Source organism: Haliotis asinina, chromosome 9 (assembly GCF_037392515.1).
Source record: "Haliotis asinina isolate JCU_RB_2024 chromosome 9, JCU_Hal_asi_v2, whole genome shotgun sequence".
NCBI lineage: Eukaryota > Metazoa > Mollusca > Gastropoda > Lepetellida > Haliotidae > Haliotis > Haliotis asinina.
Window position 1 is genome coordinate 29,740,706 of NC_090288.1, and position 15,051 is coordinate 29,755,756.

At 42.0% G+C, this 15,051-nt stretch overlaps 1 protein-coding gene across 1 annotated transcript; it reads left to right on the plus strand.

Moving 5' to 3' along the window:
* Positions 1-5,802: 5,802 nt before the first annotated feature.
* On the plus strand, positions 5,803-14,197 carry LOC137295997 (ultra-long-chain fatty acid omega-hydroxylase-like). The gene is made up of 11 exons (XM_067827619.1): positions 5,803-6,462; positions 7,320-7,467; positions 8,117-8,298; positions 8,581-8,705; positions 9,047-9,109; positions 9,617-9,740; positions 10,136-10,265; positions 11,045-11,174; positions 11,608-11,886; positions 12,622-12,687; positions 12,812-14,197. The coding sequence occupies exons 1-11, from the start codon at positions 6,274-6,276 to the stop codon at positions 12,912-12,914; spliced, it is 1,539 nt and encodes a 512-aa protein (XP_067683720.1). The 5' UTR covers positions 5,803-6,273; the 3' UTR covers positions 12,915-14,197.
* The last annotated feature ends 854 nt before the right edge of the window (positions 14,198-15,051 follow it).

The window sequence follows — 15,051 nt, forward strand, 5'->3', positions numbered from 1 at the left end:
TGCATCGACTTGGAAATAAAGCAAGCGGATTCCCAGATCCATACTCGAATATTTACAGACAGCTGACATTTATCTGCAATGTTGATGAGTGGGTAGTTAAACAACCAACAAACCAAATCTGTATTTACTCCCCGAGGTACACCCACGTCATCAAATGGCTATATTGCAGATGGATGAAGACAGAATTATTCAAATGGTTTACTCTCCGAACCACCATATGTGCCACTCGCGCTGTCTGTACCAATGAGCATGTCTGTGCTGGTCATGTTATGTCAAGAACTGCCTGTATTTTCTTGTAGCTATTCATCTCCAGGCCCTGAAAAAGTAACCTTGTCCTGATGTCCTAAATTGCGTGTTCAAATTCGACGCTTGCATTTGGAAAGAGGGATATTCCAAGATTTCAATTGCAAGGGAGTTTAACTGACAATCTCTTTTTACTTCTACTGGCTGTTTCCAGATTTATTGTAGACAGGTAGGTACACACTACAAAACATGATCACCGTTTCATTTAGTATCATATGTTTACTAGGTTTCGAGTTCATCATCATCATCATCACCACCATCATCATCATGGACACAGTTATATAGCGCCACTTCCAGTCCAAAAGTACTGCTCAGTAGCCTCGAGCAAGAGAGGTTAGGCGCTGTATGTTTTCTTGGAAAGGTATGTCTTGAGTTTTGATTTGAAAATCATCAGGTTGTTTACTTTCCTTAACCCCAGTGGGAGCTGATTCCAAAGAGTGTCCAGCTACCTGAAATGATCGATTACGAAAGCTGGTGCTGGACTTAAAGCGTGGGACAATAAGAGGACCAAGATTTTCAGAGACTTCGTTGAGGCTGATATCTGGTGATCAGGTCAGATAGCTACTTTGGGGCTACGTTATTGAGACACTTGAAAACAAGAGTATATATTGCATTCTGTCTGATATGGGAATCAGTGTAATCTCTGCAGAAGAGGAGGTGTGTGAGAATATTTCTGTGATCTGGATACAAGTCTAGCAGCAAAATTATGTCCGCATTGCTGCTTTCCAATAGAGGAATGAGGCAGGCCATAGAGAAGACAGCTGCAGTAATCCATCCAAGATGAAATATACGGATGGACCAACGAACGGGTTGTCCACAGCAATTCATCAGTACGTTGTTATTTTTTTGTTTTGTTTGTTTTTTACCAAACCCGACTTTTTTCCACCAGAAACTATATCGAAGCACCCATAAAAGAACGCTTTCCGTGATTATTTACAGTACCATCACCTGACAAGTTGAAGATATTCTGTGCCAGATGCTTCAACCACACTGTCGCTATCATTCACACAGACCATGGGAACCAGACTGACCCGAGCGGGGTTGAGGTTACACGACACCAAATATTTTCCCATAGACTTCTACAGTAACCTTATATTTTTAAACAAATATCCAGGCAATCTACAGCCATTGCATGTACATAGGCGTACACTCTGGCCTTTAAACTACAATAAAATACATATTCTGTCCAACTTGTCCGGCGATTTTTCCCAGCACAGGAAGCGGAACACATCAACCAACCATTCCGCACCAAATGTCACTTGAAAGTACTGGTGTTCACATAAGTTATGGTGATAAAAAATGGCAGCACTAAATACTTAAAATTTTGGTTAGTTTTAATTACAGGATGGATGCGCTTTTAAAACACATAAACATTTTATACTATTTCATCCAATCACATCTGTCACAAGCCTCCGTTCTTTTGAGTTGTTTTATACGGTCCTCGCTTGGGGAGCATGTGGTTCTGATTTAGTGTAGTAGAACCTTGATATCGATGCCATATAAACTGCCTTACCATTATTGTTATCCTGATTTTTCAAAGATTCCGATATGTTTTAGAGTGTTACAGAGGTAACTATTGCTCCTTGTTATTGGTCATTATCCCTCTCACGCAGCCCAGAGAGCGAATATGAGAGCTCCCAAAACTGCAGCCTTTTGCATTACCCAGAGTGTGGTAAGGACAGTGCTCTCTACTCTCTTGGTCTCTCAAGAAGCGCTGCCTAGTTGAACCCACCAAAACCTTTCCGGGGTATATAAGAGCTCCTAAAACTGAAGCCTTTTGCCATACCCAGGGTGTCAGAAGGGCTGTACTCCCTGATCTGCGCCACGGATCAGGAGGCACCAAACCAAAAGCACTCAGAACAATGGGACGTCGAGTCATTTTCAAAGCAAGGTTCGGATATTCAATATGTCTTTTCGAATCTTGCCTCATATGTAAATTTTACAGTTTCAAGTAGAGGGCATCATGTATAGCATCAATAGCCCCACAATGAGATAGCCAAGTGTAAACGCTGTCGTATATCGATATTATATATCACAATTATAGTAGGACATTTGTAGAAGGAACTTCATTACATGACGGATATGATGGACATAGTGACCATACACAGGTTTTCAGAGCGATTTGTGTGACCATTGTCGCTTCAGATAAACAGAGTAGTTCACAACAGCATAGCATCCTTCGCTTAAAAGTTCTTAATAGCATAACATTTTCTTTCGGACTTGTGAGTTCTCCTGCCCAGCTTACTTTTCAGCTTACGCTATCATGTAATTTCCAGGACAGTGCCATGCATGGTAGGTATTTTACGCTGCTGTGTGCGAGTGTTCACAGATAAGTAAAACATATCCACGTCTCTCAGTTATTAGATCGACCATGTCGAGAATATAAAGAATTAGGAATCTTTGCTTTTCAGTTATTTCTCGATCTCTTCAAACGGGCACAGGTTCTGTTTAATTCGGCTCTGTTCAGTGTTCAGTAATTGTCGTGCTACTCTTTGATAGTCTGGCTTTCTTCAGTACGTTTGTCGCCACCTTTTTAATGCAGTATCTTAATGTCTCACTTCCCGAACTGAATATATTCTGATATTTGGAGGACAGGTATGTCAATGATAACTTCGTCATCTTCACTTGTCTGATTCGTGGAGTGATTTCCAGAATATGTGAAAGTTGTAGAAACGTTCCATTGCTTATGATCAGCATAACATGCCAATTTAATACTTATCGACGATTAATCTCGTCACAAATAAACAGAAAAATAACGGTGTTCTTTGACCTACAATTAACAATTCTCGTTCAAGGCCAGGGGCCCATTTCACAAAACTCTCGTAAGCTTAAGATCTCGTAACTTTTCTCGTAGCACTTGCACCTGCCATACTGTAACATAGGAGGTGCAAGTGCTACGAGGAAAGTTACGAGATCCTAGGCTTACGAGAGTTTTGTGAAACAGGGCCCAGATGACTTGCTATCTCTCCATACCGTGATATTGTTGCAATAGTGTCAAGAGCGGCGTAAAACTAAACTCACACCAACTGTCGTTGTTAACCTGGGCCGCGTTTCACAAAACTCTCGTAAGCCTAAGATCTCGTAACTTTTCTCGTAGCATCCGTAGCTCCTGTGTTTCAGTATAGGAGGCACAATGGCTACGAGAAAACTTACGAGACCTTAGGCTTACGAGAGTTTTGTGAAACGGGCCCTGCTCAAGATTCTGATTTGTATATCGTAGTGTGTATCCCTTGTAACATTTTTACAACGCATTCTGTACATCATAGACCCAACGGTACGTCTTTAAATATACATGGCAATAGTCTATGGCTGATAGACCTAACAGTAAGATTGTCACGTGTTTTTCTCTCTGTCAAAGCCCGTCTGAAGTACTACTGGACTTTGGCTTGTTCGCAAGTACTAGAGATGACATTTTTAACCTCTGGTTCGAGCATGTACACGTGAAAATCCGGGGTTAGAACTGGTCTTCAGCGACCATGCCTATCGTAAGAGGCGACTAACGGGATCGGGTAGACTTTCCTCGTATACCAGTTGCGAAGATCGGTGCTGATGCTGCTTATTACAGGACTGTCTGGTCCAGACTCGATTCTTTACATTGTGGCCGTCGCCATATAGCTGGAATATTTACTGAATGCGGCGCAAAACTTAATTCACTCTCTCACTCGCTGTTTCTCAGTGTCTGCAAATATTCGATATATCGCACCATATGGACAGTTTCCAATCTGCTGGAACTTTGTTTTGGTCGCTACTATTTCAGTATAACCCGTTTCCTGATGTTACTTTCAACACTGAACATAGAGCATCAGGTGAGCGGACTTCCAGCTTAACTCCAGAGCGTTCCCTGCAAGCAGTATAATCCTGCTTGCGGTGGTCCCTACCCAGACACACTACTAATGTAGATGTGAGCACACACATATGAACAGTTTTTAACAACAATGGACAGGTAGAGAAACAATAACACTTTCTTCTACAGTTGATGCGATGACAGACACACCCAACGGGGTGGCCAATAAAGGCCATAGATGTCATTTACAGTCAATTAATGGAAGTGACAAAGAGGAACAGGGTGGCGCTGACAAGACAATGTACACTGTAGTAGTGATAAAGATTAAGAATGCAGATTAAATAATAAGTCTCATATGGCTTAGTTACATAGATTGGATATTTTTAGAAATATTTGGACGCTGGCTGTCCTAAGTTGGACACTGTAACAACTGTTTCATTACGCTGACCATCTTCCCGTAAACCATTTCCAAATACAGCAAATATCTCGTTCGTCAGACGTACTAATGTGAAAATAGCAGTGTATTTTATAGAGAATTTAAAGTTCATTTGAGTCTCTTTACATCAATTTCGTTAAACTGGTTTACAATCAAAATATTGAAATGATTAAAGATATATACCCACTTGACTTTTATACTTGTTAGCATGATGTGACATACGTATGTACTGTTACAACCAAACATATCTGCTACATGTCAGGCAGCTGGACGTGAAGACAAAACAGACGTGTAACGGCTTGTAACTAATAGCTATAACTAGGTACAGGCCGTTCGTTTTCAAAACATTGTTCAAATGTATGATCGTACTGTAATCCAGTTTTTAAAAAACAGTTTGTTTATCTGAGCCCAAAATCCGCAGATGAGTGCGGAAGTCCCTTTTAGTTCAGCATGTGTGTAGATCTATCACATCTGTTTGTCAGCTGAACATGACCTGATACTGACGTTAATCCCCAGAGAATTGAAATAGTGGATACCTTATATAAATATCTCATCGCTGAGTTAGTAAGTGAGTGAGCGAATGAGCGACTGAGTGAGCGGAGCGAGTAAGTGTTTCAGCCCTACCGATAAATACTTGCCAATGAATGAAAGACAGTAAAATCACAAGACAGAATTTCTTATAAAACTAGTACTCTATACAGCAATACAATATGAAAAACGGGCTACAGATCGCCAGCAACTGAAGGTAGATCACCATACAAGAGACCATACTGAGTTAGAGAGTGGGACCTGCCATTCAAGTTGTCTGTCCGCTCACCTCCAGCTAATCTCCAGGCACTTTGACCATGTTCTTCTGATGAAACAGTTTTGTCGGCAACATTATTTGTCTGTCCATATGTTTCTTGTACATCTCCCACCCGTGAAGGTCCCGGGGTAGAATAGGCCTTCAGCAACCCATGCTTGCCATAAAAGGCGATTATGCTTGTCGTAAGAGGCGACTAACGGGATCGGGTGGTCAGGTTCAGCCAGTGAGCATAATGGACTGCTAGTTCTTGAATGTGTCGAAAGTAAACAGGAAAATGCATTTTACGCCGCATTTAGTGAAAATACACATTGTAGTCCGGGTGGGTGAAATGAGAACAACGGATGATTTAATAACTCGAAATCGGGATTAGTGCGCAAAACATAGGTCAGACACATGGGCACGGAAAAACATTGTTTCAGAAACCTTCATGTAATATTTTGCTGTTTTCACGCTTCACATCGAGCGGTGACAAACGACTGATGACAGCGTTTGACTCAGTGGGGTCATCTCAACTGGCTGTGCAGGGTTACACCTGAATGTGTGCTCGTGCGTTTCAACCACCTCTCGGTCACCTCTCGGTGTGAAAATAGCACTTCCTGTTGTGTACAGAGGTTTGAGGACCATGTGTTTTATAAATATGTTTTGTGCACTGATGCCAATTTCGAGATATTTAATCATTCATCGTTCTCATTTGACCCCAAACGGACCATAGCATTAAACTCTAACACACGATAACACACTGTATCCTCTCACAGGCATTTTATTTTGAACCCGTGTCCCGACGACTGGCAGGTCGCAGGGTCAAAAACTGGGACACCCCGAAACGCTTAGGACCAGATAACACCACAGTGACTCTGCATGACTGATATGTAAATAAGCGAGTGACCCTCTCACACGACACAGGGTTTGTTAGCTGGGTAGCGACAGTGAGAAAACGTTGTGAACATGGACAGACTTGAGCTGATATCTCGTTTCAATCGAAAAACTGTTCTCAAGTCTGTAGGAACATCTGTTCTCCTGTACGCGATATACCGCGTCATCAAGTTCCTGGTCTGGTATCGTCGTTTCTTCAAGTTCTTCAACAACTGTCAGGGCGTCAAGGACTTCTCCTGGAAGACTGGCAACCTGCATTTGGTGAGTTGTGCTTAGTGGTATGGGTATGGGTATGCCTCATTTGGCGAGTTTTGCTAAATGGCGATGTTTTGGTGTTCTTCGTTTGGTGACTTGTGATTGTTTATGTGATTATGTTTGTATGTGCTTCATTTGATTAGGTGTACTTGACGATGGTGTTTGTATGTTTCATTTTGTGAGGTTTGCTTGACGATGGTGTTTGTATGTTTCATTTTGTGAGGTTTGCTTGACGATGGTGTTTGTATGTTTCATTTTGTGAGGTTTGCTTGACGATGGTGTTTGTATGTTTCATTTTGTGAGGTTTGCTTGACGATGGTGTTTGTATGTTTCATTTTGTGAGGTTTGCTTGACGATGGTGTTTGTATGTTTCATTTTGTGAGGTTTGCTTGACGATGGTGTTTGTATGTTTCATTTTGTGAGGTTTGCTTGACGATGGTGCTTGTATGTTTCATTTTGTGAGGTTTGCATGACGATGGTGCTTGTATGTTTCATTTTGTGAGGTTTGCGTGACGATCGTGCACATAGGGGCTTCATTTGCTGACTAAGGTTCCATGATGTTTTTGTAAGTGCTTTATTTAGCGCGTTTTGGTTATTGATGATGTTTGTGTTTCATTCGGTGAGGTTTGCTTGATTTGTTGACAACACACAGCAATATTCCAGCTATATGGTGTGTAAATCATCTGGATCAGATAATCCAGTGATCAGCAAATTGGGCAACGATCTACACACCTTGGATACGATGACATGTGTCAGTCAGGTCAGCGAGTCTTACCTCCCGATCTCTTAGTCGCCTTTGAAGACAGGCATGTTTTTCTGGAGATGAGTTCTAAACGGGATTTCCATGGGTCTCGTTATTCTAGTACCCCCAGGACTTCGAGAAGCGAGCCCTCGTAGACAAAGAATGGATGAGAAAGTACCCCAAATACCACAGGATCTGGAGAGGACCATTCCTGCCCATAATCAGCGTCTTCCACCCTGACACTATAAGACCTATCATTAAAACTTCAGGTGGGTGGAGCTATTGATTCTGACAGGCTATTTCGTATTTTCCCTTAACAATGTAAGCGAATAAGTAAGATTTAACCTTTGGACAGTATTTCATAACATTCTCATTAGCTGTGTTTAGAAAGGTCGATGCTAGTCTCACACCTTGTGAGTGAGTGAGTGAGTTTTACACCGCTTTTCGCAATGTTTCAGTAATATCACGGCGGGGAACACTGGAAATGGGGTTCACACATTGCACCCATATCGTGTGTGGAACTGAACCCGAGTTTTCGGCCTGACGAGCGATCGCCTTTGGCACTTTACATAGGTATGAAGTGTCGAGACAAACATGATCAGGACGAAGCGGGATTTGAACTCACGACCTGTTTATGGGTTGCCTAGAAGATGTAGCTCTGTACAGCGAATTCCGATTCCGGAATACAGTGGTATTTGTCTCCATCTGAAGTCTTAGTGAAAACATTACCAAAATATTTATCAGCAGATTTCAAGCGATTTGTCAGCAGAAATGTGGTACCGGAAGTAAGCCGGGCCCCATCGCGCATATCGCAAGCTGGCGCGCCCAAAGGGAGCAGGGAACCAGCTTAGTACCGGAAATTGCTCCTCGGCGAAACTAAGACCCTAGTTTATCCCCGGAGTGAATTTTATTTTACAGAACCGAAGCCTAGAGGTCTTTTAGGCCCGTACGAAAATCTGGTGCCCTGGCTCGGGGAGGGTCTTCTGATTTCTGGAGGACAACGCTGGTACCGATCACGCCGTCTACTCACCCCCGCCTTCCACTTCGACATCCTCAAACCCTACGTCGAAGTATCCAACAACGCCATTGACACCATGATGGTATTTGTCTTGTGCCTTACACATGCTTGGATTATCTTACACTATTAACTGAGAACATTCTGTTGCACAAGTACTATAACGCAATGATCTGGAAAGAATCTGAACGCTTGTATTTTTTGTCAAAGTGTTGAGAAGAACACAAACCTCAAGTGTCTTCCCATTGAATGGATCCAATTGGCCTGAAAAGTGAAACTGAAAACTGTGTCTGAGTATTGATAAAATGCAAATGATGAAGCCGAGGAAGATGAAGAGAAATGCTTGTGAACATTTCTCTTTATCCAGGACAAGATCGACAAACACGTGGAGGAAGGCACCAGCTTTGAGTTGTTCAACATGGTCAGTCTGTGTACATTTGACATCCTGTTGAGATGCGCCATGTCGGTCAAGGAGAACATTCAGCTACAGGGGTGAGTATGGGAATTGTTTTCACCCTCCTGCTCATGAACTTTTGCCGGGTATGTTGCTGTTTGTTTGTACATCGCTTGTTAATGTTTCAGGTTTGCTGGCTTTATATTTTTTTTTTCTGTTTTATTTTTATTGTGTTGTTGTTGTTGTTGTTGCGAGTTGCTGGGAGTTTATGTGTTTATTAACTTTGACTTCTTTGTGGAAAATGATTGTGCGTGCACGCGCGTGCGTGGAGAAAGGGGAGACGTGAAGGGGTGGGTTTCGTTTGCTGGGTGTGGTTATATTTACTCAGTGAAAGCATAGAAACATACACTGGCTATATATATGATATTTTGTATTGCAGGGATACACATCCATATCTCCACGCAGTCAATGAATTACTGTCGCTGGGTGTAGACAGGAGCTTGTGAGTATATCACTTTTGTGCTGATAAGTAAACACGAATTTCACTTACTTTCAGGTGCACTGTTTCCTCGTTATATTTTGGAAGTCATTCACAGTTCACATTCCAATATCAAATGGAATTTCCCATTAATAATCTGCTTGCATCATGTGATACTGAATGATATATAAGAGATGGCATTTCATCAAACGTAGCGAGAGAAAACAAATGATGAATGAAGGAGCTGAGAATGGTGTGAAGAGGTTTGTGTACCCATTTGAACCCTGGTCTCCGGCGTGACGAAGGAACGTTTACCCACTGGGCTACCCCACCGCCCTGGATAATAGAACTTGGATTTTCCTTGGCGTTGGCGTTGCATGTGAGAAAAGAATTAGTTTGGATCCAAGCGAATATGAATTTGTTCGTTCGTTGTAAGACAAAGTTTATTCCAGAATATTCTACAGATTCTTGTATTTAAATTTGTGAAACCAACATCGTCTGAAACGAAAATGATTAAACGTCTGTATTCAGCAAACCGTGGCACCTGTTTGACATCGTCTTTTACAACACGGCTGCCGGGAAGAAGTTCAAGAAGTACTGTGACTTTGTACATCGCTGGGCGGAGGACATCATCGACAAAAGGCGACAGGCCTTGGTCAGTGTTTTGACTTGAACAATTTGTACAAAACAATTTGTGGAATTTCCTATAATGAATTTTTACGTTTTGTTCCCAAAATTATATTGCTCAAGTATATTTGTTGGTTTGTTGTTTAATGCCGCACTCACCAATATTACAGACATATGTAATTAATTCTGGTCCAAACAACCCAGTGATCAACAGAACGAGCATTGGTCTACGTATATGAGATACGGTGACGTGTGAAATCAGCGAGCCTGACCGACCAATCCCGCTAGTCGCCTCTTGTGACAAACGTGTTTTATTGATGATCAAGATTAACCCGGATCTTCACGGGATACGCATGTCTGTAACATATTGTGTGTAACATTGTAACACTATCATATGTGTGCGCAACATTTTACCTTGTGCAGGAGAGAGATGGTCCCCCCAAGGCACGCTACCTTGACTTCCTAGACGTCTTGCTCAGTGCCAAAGATGCCGACGGCAAGGGTCTCACCCCGCTAGAGATCAGGAATGAAGTCGACACGTTTCTGTTCGAAGGTATGAAACATCACATTTAGTGTACAGAGTGAAATCCAAACCAAGAACGCTACTTTCAGTCAGACAATATTCGAAAGAAGGCATGTGTTAAAACATTGGTCGTTTCCTTGGAGTCGGAAATGTGAAAATCATGCTGACCGGTCCAAGACAAAATACGAAGATTGACTTTCTAGATACTGAAGGACCCGAGTCTCCCGCATTAACCAGACAATATGTGGTAAGACTCAAACCTTGTGCAAGCTGTTAATAGTAACCCACATCAGATCACTATTTAGATCCCTATTTCTAAAATGGGCGGTCGGGTACCCTAGAGGTTAAAGCGTCCATTACTCCGACAACACGGTTCGATTACCAACAGAGGAACAATATATGATGCCCATTTCTGGTGTCCCCGCAGAGACGAAATACTGCTAGAATGTTGCTAAAAGCAGCGTAAGTCCTTGCTCGTTCACCCACCCACTCATTCACTCCTACAACGTCGTCATTCCCTACCCACACACCTCGCAGAAGTAGTCAGAAAATAGCATAGGTTCTGTAGATGTCAATGTGTGCAGATACATCGAGTCACGTTCAGTATTATGGGGACCCGCCGTGTTCCAGTTCCAGAACGACTGTGTGCATGATGTTCATGTTGTATGTGTTGGTCATTTTATTACTGTTAAAACATGCCCCACTCCCACCTGAATTCATTCTCACGGAGTCAAAGGTTCAAAGGTTGTGCAATGCTCTGCTTGACGTTACTGTTGATATGGAGATCACGTTTGGCATGGCCCTTGCAGGTCACGACACAACGACCAGCGGGATATCATGGACGCTGTTCACCTTGGCCTCCAAACCCGAGTTCCAGACCAGGATTCAGGAGGAACTGGACACACTACTAGAAGGGAGAGAGTCCAAACACATCACCTGGTAAGATACATCATGTTGGGTACATTACCTGGTTTGGTACACCATCACTTTGCGCACATCACCCGGTAGGGTGCATCACCTGGAAGATCATTTGGCAAGTGATAGAGCACATCACCATGTAGAGCACATTACCTTGTTAGGTGCATCACCTGGAGTAAATAGCTAGGTTCGTCATCACTTTGGAGTATAAAACTACCCGGTAGGGCACGTAAGCTGGAAGGGTAAATCACATAGTAGTGCACATCATCTGGTTAGGTGAATCACCCACTAGACCACAACAACTGGTAGGGTAAATCACTCACTAAACCACAACAACAGGTAGGGTAAATCACCCGGTAGGGCACATCAGCTGGTAGGGCAAATCACCAACTCAACAAAACTGGATTTCCCAAAGTCTAACAACAATTCACAGGTTTCATTATTTTGTTACAAGGGACGACATCCCCAAACTGGAGTATCTGACCCGGTGTCTGAAGGAGGGCATGAGGTTCCACTCACCCGTTCCGGCAATTCTCCGCAAATTAGAAAATCCCTTGGAAATTGATGGCAAGGTGTTCCCAGTTGGAACCCTTATCGGCATTAACATATGGAAGGTTCATCACAACCCGGAAGTGTGGGAAGACCCGGAAGTGTTTGACCCTGACCGCTTTCTGCCCGAGAACATCCAGAAAAAGGACAGCTACTCGTACATCCCCTTCTCTGCTGGCCCAAGGTAAGCCTGCACAGCAATATCACAAAACGGTGACAGCACAACAGTCTCTGAAGGTTTGGGTTGGTCGATGATACGTCTTGTTATTGTATGGAGCTGTTCTCTTAGAGGGTTTGACCCGAGAAGCACCCGGGGTAGAATAGGCATTAAGCAACCCAAGCTTGCCATAAAAGGCGGGTATGCTTGTCGTAAGAGGCGACTAACGGGATCGTCTGGTCAGGCTCGCTGACTTGGTTGAAACATGTCATCGGTTCCGAATTGTGCAGATCGATGCCCATGTTGGTCGTCACTGGATTGTCTGGTCCAGACTCTATTATTTACAGACCACCACCATATATCTGGAATATGATTGCGACGTAAAGCTAAACTCACTCACACACTCACTCTCAGAAGGTTTAGGATAACTCTATCTGCTGCAGTCTATGAGGAGGATTAGTTTTAGTTTGGTTAGTTGTTTTACGCCGCACTCAACGATATTCCACCTGTATGGTGGCGATCATGAGTATCGATCTACGCAGTCGGGACACGATAACGTGTCAACCACGTCAGCGAGCCCGACCACCCGACCCCTTTAGTCGCCTCTTATTCCTAGCAGGGGTTACTAGAAACCAGTTCGGATCTTCACGGGTTAATAATAAGAGCTATTTACATGATTTCAGAGTTCAAATTTTATTAGTAATTTGATTTGTAATAGATCCCACATTTAAATTATTCTTAATTTTGATATTTTCTTTCCAGGAACTGTATTGGACAACACTTCGCCCTAAATGAAGAAAAGGTCATGCTTGGAAGAATTCTAGAAAGGTTTGTTCACGTTTATTAACGAGAAAATGTTTTACGACGAAACGAGACAAATATGATTTAAAAGTGCCGACTGCTAATGCAAATAAAAACTGAAATAAATATTTGGGTTTTTTTCAAATTTCAGATACACCTTAGAAGTAGATAAAAGCCATAAAGTCGCACGAAGGACTGCCGCTGTGATGAAGTCAAAGGAAGGACTGTGGGTGTACGCTAGACACAGGCATTGAACGGTCTAGAGGAACACATTGACATTCAATTTCCAGTTTAACATATTAACGATGAACATTACAGAGGAACATACTGATACTGCAGATTTCCAGAGGTATATATTAACTTTGAACACAGATCATATACAAACGTACTTATTGACGTTGGACATCATTTAAAGAGGAACACACTGATACTGAACTTTTAAAGAAAAACATACTGTGACTGAACATTTACAGAGACGCATATTAACACTGAACATTTACAGAGAAATATATTGACGCTGAACATTTGAAGAGGAACATATTGACACTGAACACTTTCAGAGGAACACACTGATACTGAAGATTTACAGAAGAACATACTATGACTGAACATTTACAGAGGTGGATATTAACATTTAACATTTACAGAGAAATATATTGACGCTGAACATTTGAAGAGGAACATATTGACACTGTACACTTCCAGAGGATATATTGACACTGAACATATACTGAGATACTTAGTGACACTGAACATTTACAAAGGAGCCTATTAGTGCCGAACATTTCCTGAAGAACATATTGACATTGATCAGGAACATTTACTGAGATGCGTATTGACACTGAAATTTACAGAGGAATACATTGATGCTGATCATTACAGAGGAACATATTGACACTGAACGTTTCCATTGGAACATACTGGCTCTGAACATTCCTGCAGATTATGTACTATTAGGCACAGACCATTCCAGAGAAACATACTGGCAGAGAATATTCCAGCAGAGTATATAGAGGTTGAACAAATTAGGATTCTGAGATGGATGAAAGAAAATATATGGAAGTGTTTCTTATTATCAGTGATCTGCATGCACGGTATGATCAGCAACAGCTTGATAAGGCCGACCGGTCCTGTGATGATGAACCTGCTTGTGACATGATTGTTCTTGTAATGCTTTATTCCAGTAAACCTGCGCTTTCTTTACGTTATTACTCAATGTGTATTGGTCCTCCTTAAAATCGCGTGTTTGGATTGTGAATATTTCACCATCAGATTACACAGTTGTCTTTGTATGTTTTGTCTGAAAGCAAAGTTTCTTGGATTCCCAAAAATGAGGTAAATGTGCTCGTGGAATCATCGTTATACCTGAAAATGAGGATGATTCTTGTGGTAAAGCGTTAAAGATTCAAACATATATAACATCAGTGCAAATAAATACACAGTCTTGACTGTGCTCGCATATAGATTCTGTTGGGTGTATAGGGTAAACCAGCTGAGAAGATTATATGAATAGACCAATAAAAATCAGTGGTGACAACAGGTGTTTGTGATAAGGGTTCTTAGATGCTGCTCTTTCGGTAGCACCCACCATTCCAAAAATTCAAACAACAATGTAAGTATTTAAAGCCGGCGTCACACAGCAGTACTCCTGTCTTGCGATGGCGGCATTCAAACAAACCAGACAATCAGGTGATCGATGAACTAAAACATCATGTTCGACAACTGTGTAGAAATCCAGAGGTTCCGCTGTTTACATTAAACGAACACGCTTTGGAAATAGATTAAGTTTGCCATGTTTGGCATCTAGTCTTCCTCACGTAGATCAGTGAGTATTGTTTTACGCCGCACTCTATGGCTGCAGACTAATCGAGTAGGGTAGGGACCCCAGGACCCTATGTTACACGTGATATTTATTGGATAATATTTGTATGATCAAATTGCTACATGTCGGTCAAGCAGCCAAAGCGGCGATTAAAGCCCAAGAAGTTAACTTAAACATACCCTTGCCTAGAAACGAAATTAAAGGCAGTAGTAGATATAAATTTCATTCTACAGCACAGACAATAGAAACTATGTCAAAACAATGGTAAAACAATGCGGTAATTAGCTAAAACAATAGCCCATGACCCACATCCCTCATCCCTCATCCCTCATTTCGTGCTCCAATTAGCAAAGACAATGAAACCAGTGACCATAAATCCCTCATCCCTCATTTATCCCTCATCCCTCATCCCTCATTTGTCCCACATTTCATCCCAAAAATAGCTACACGTGACAGTCATTATCTAAACATATCAATTTCATTAAGCCTAGCGATACATAATATCACCATGATGAAAAGAAGTTAATGATGTTTAAGGAGAAATTATCAATGGATGTTTCACGCTATAG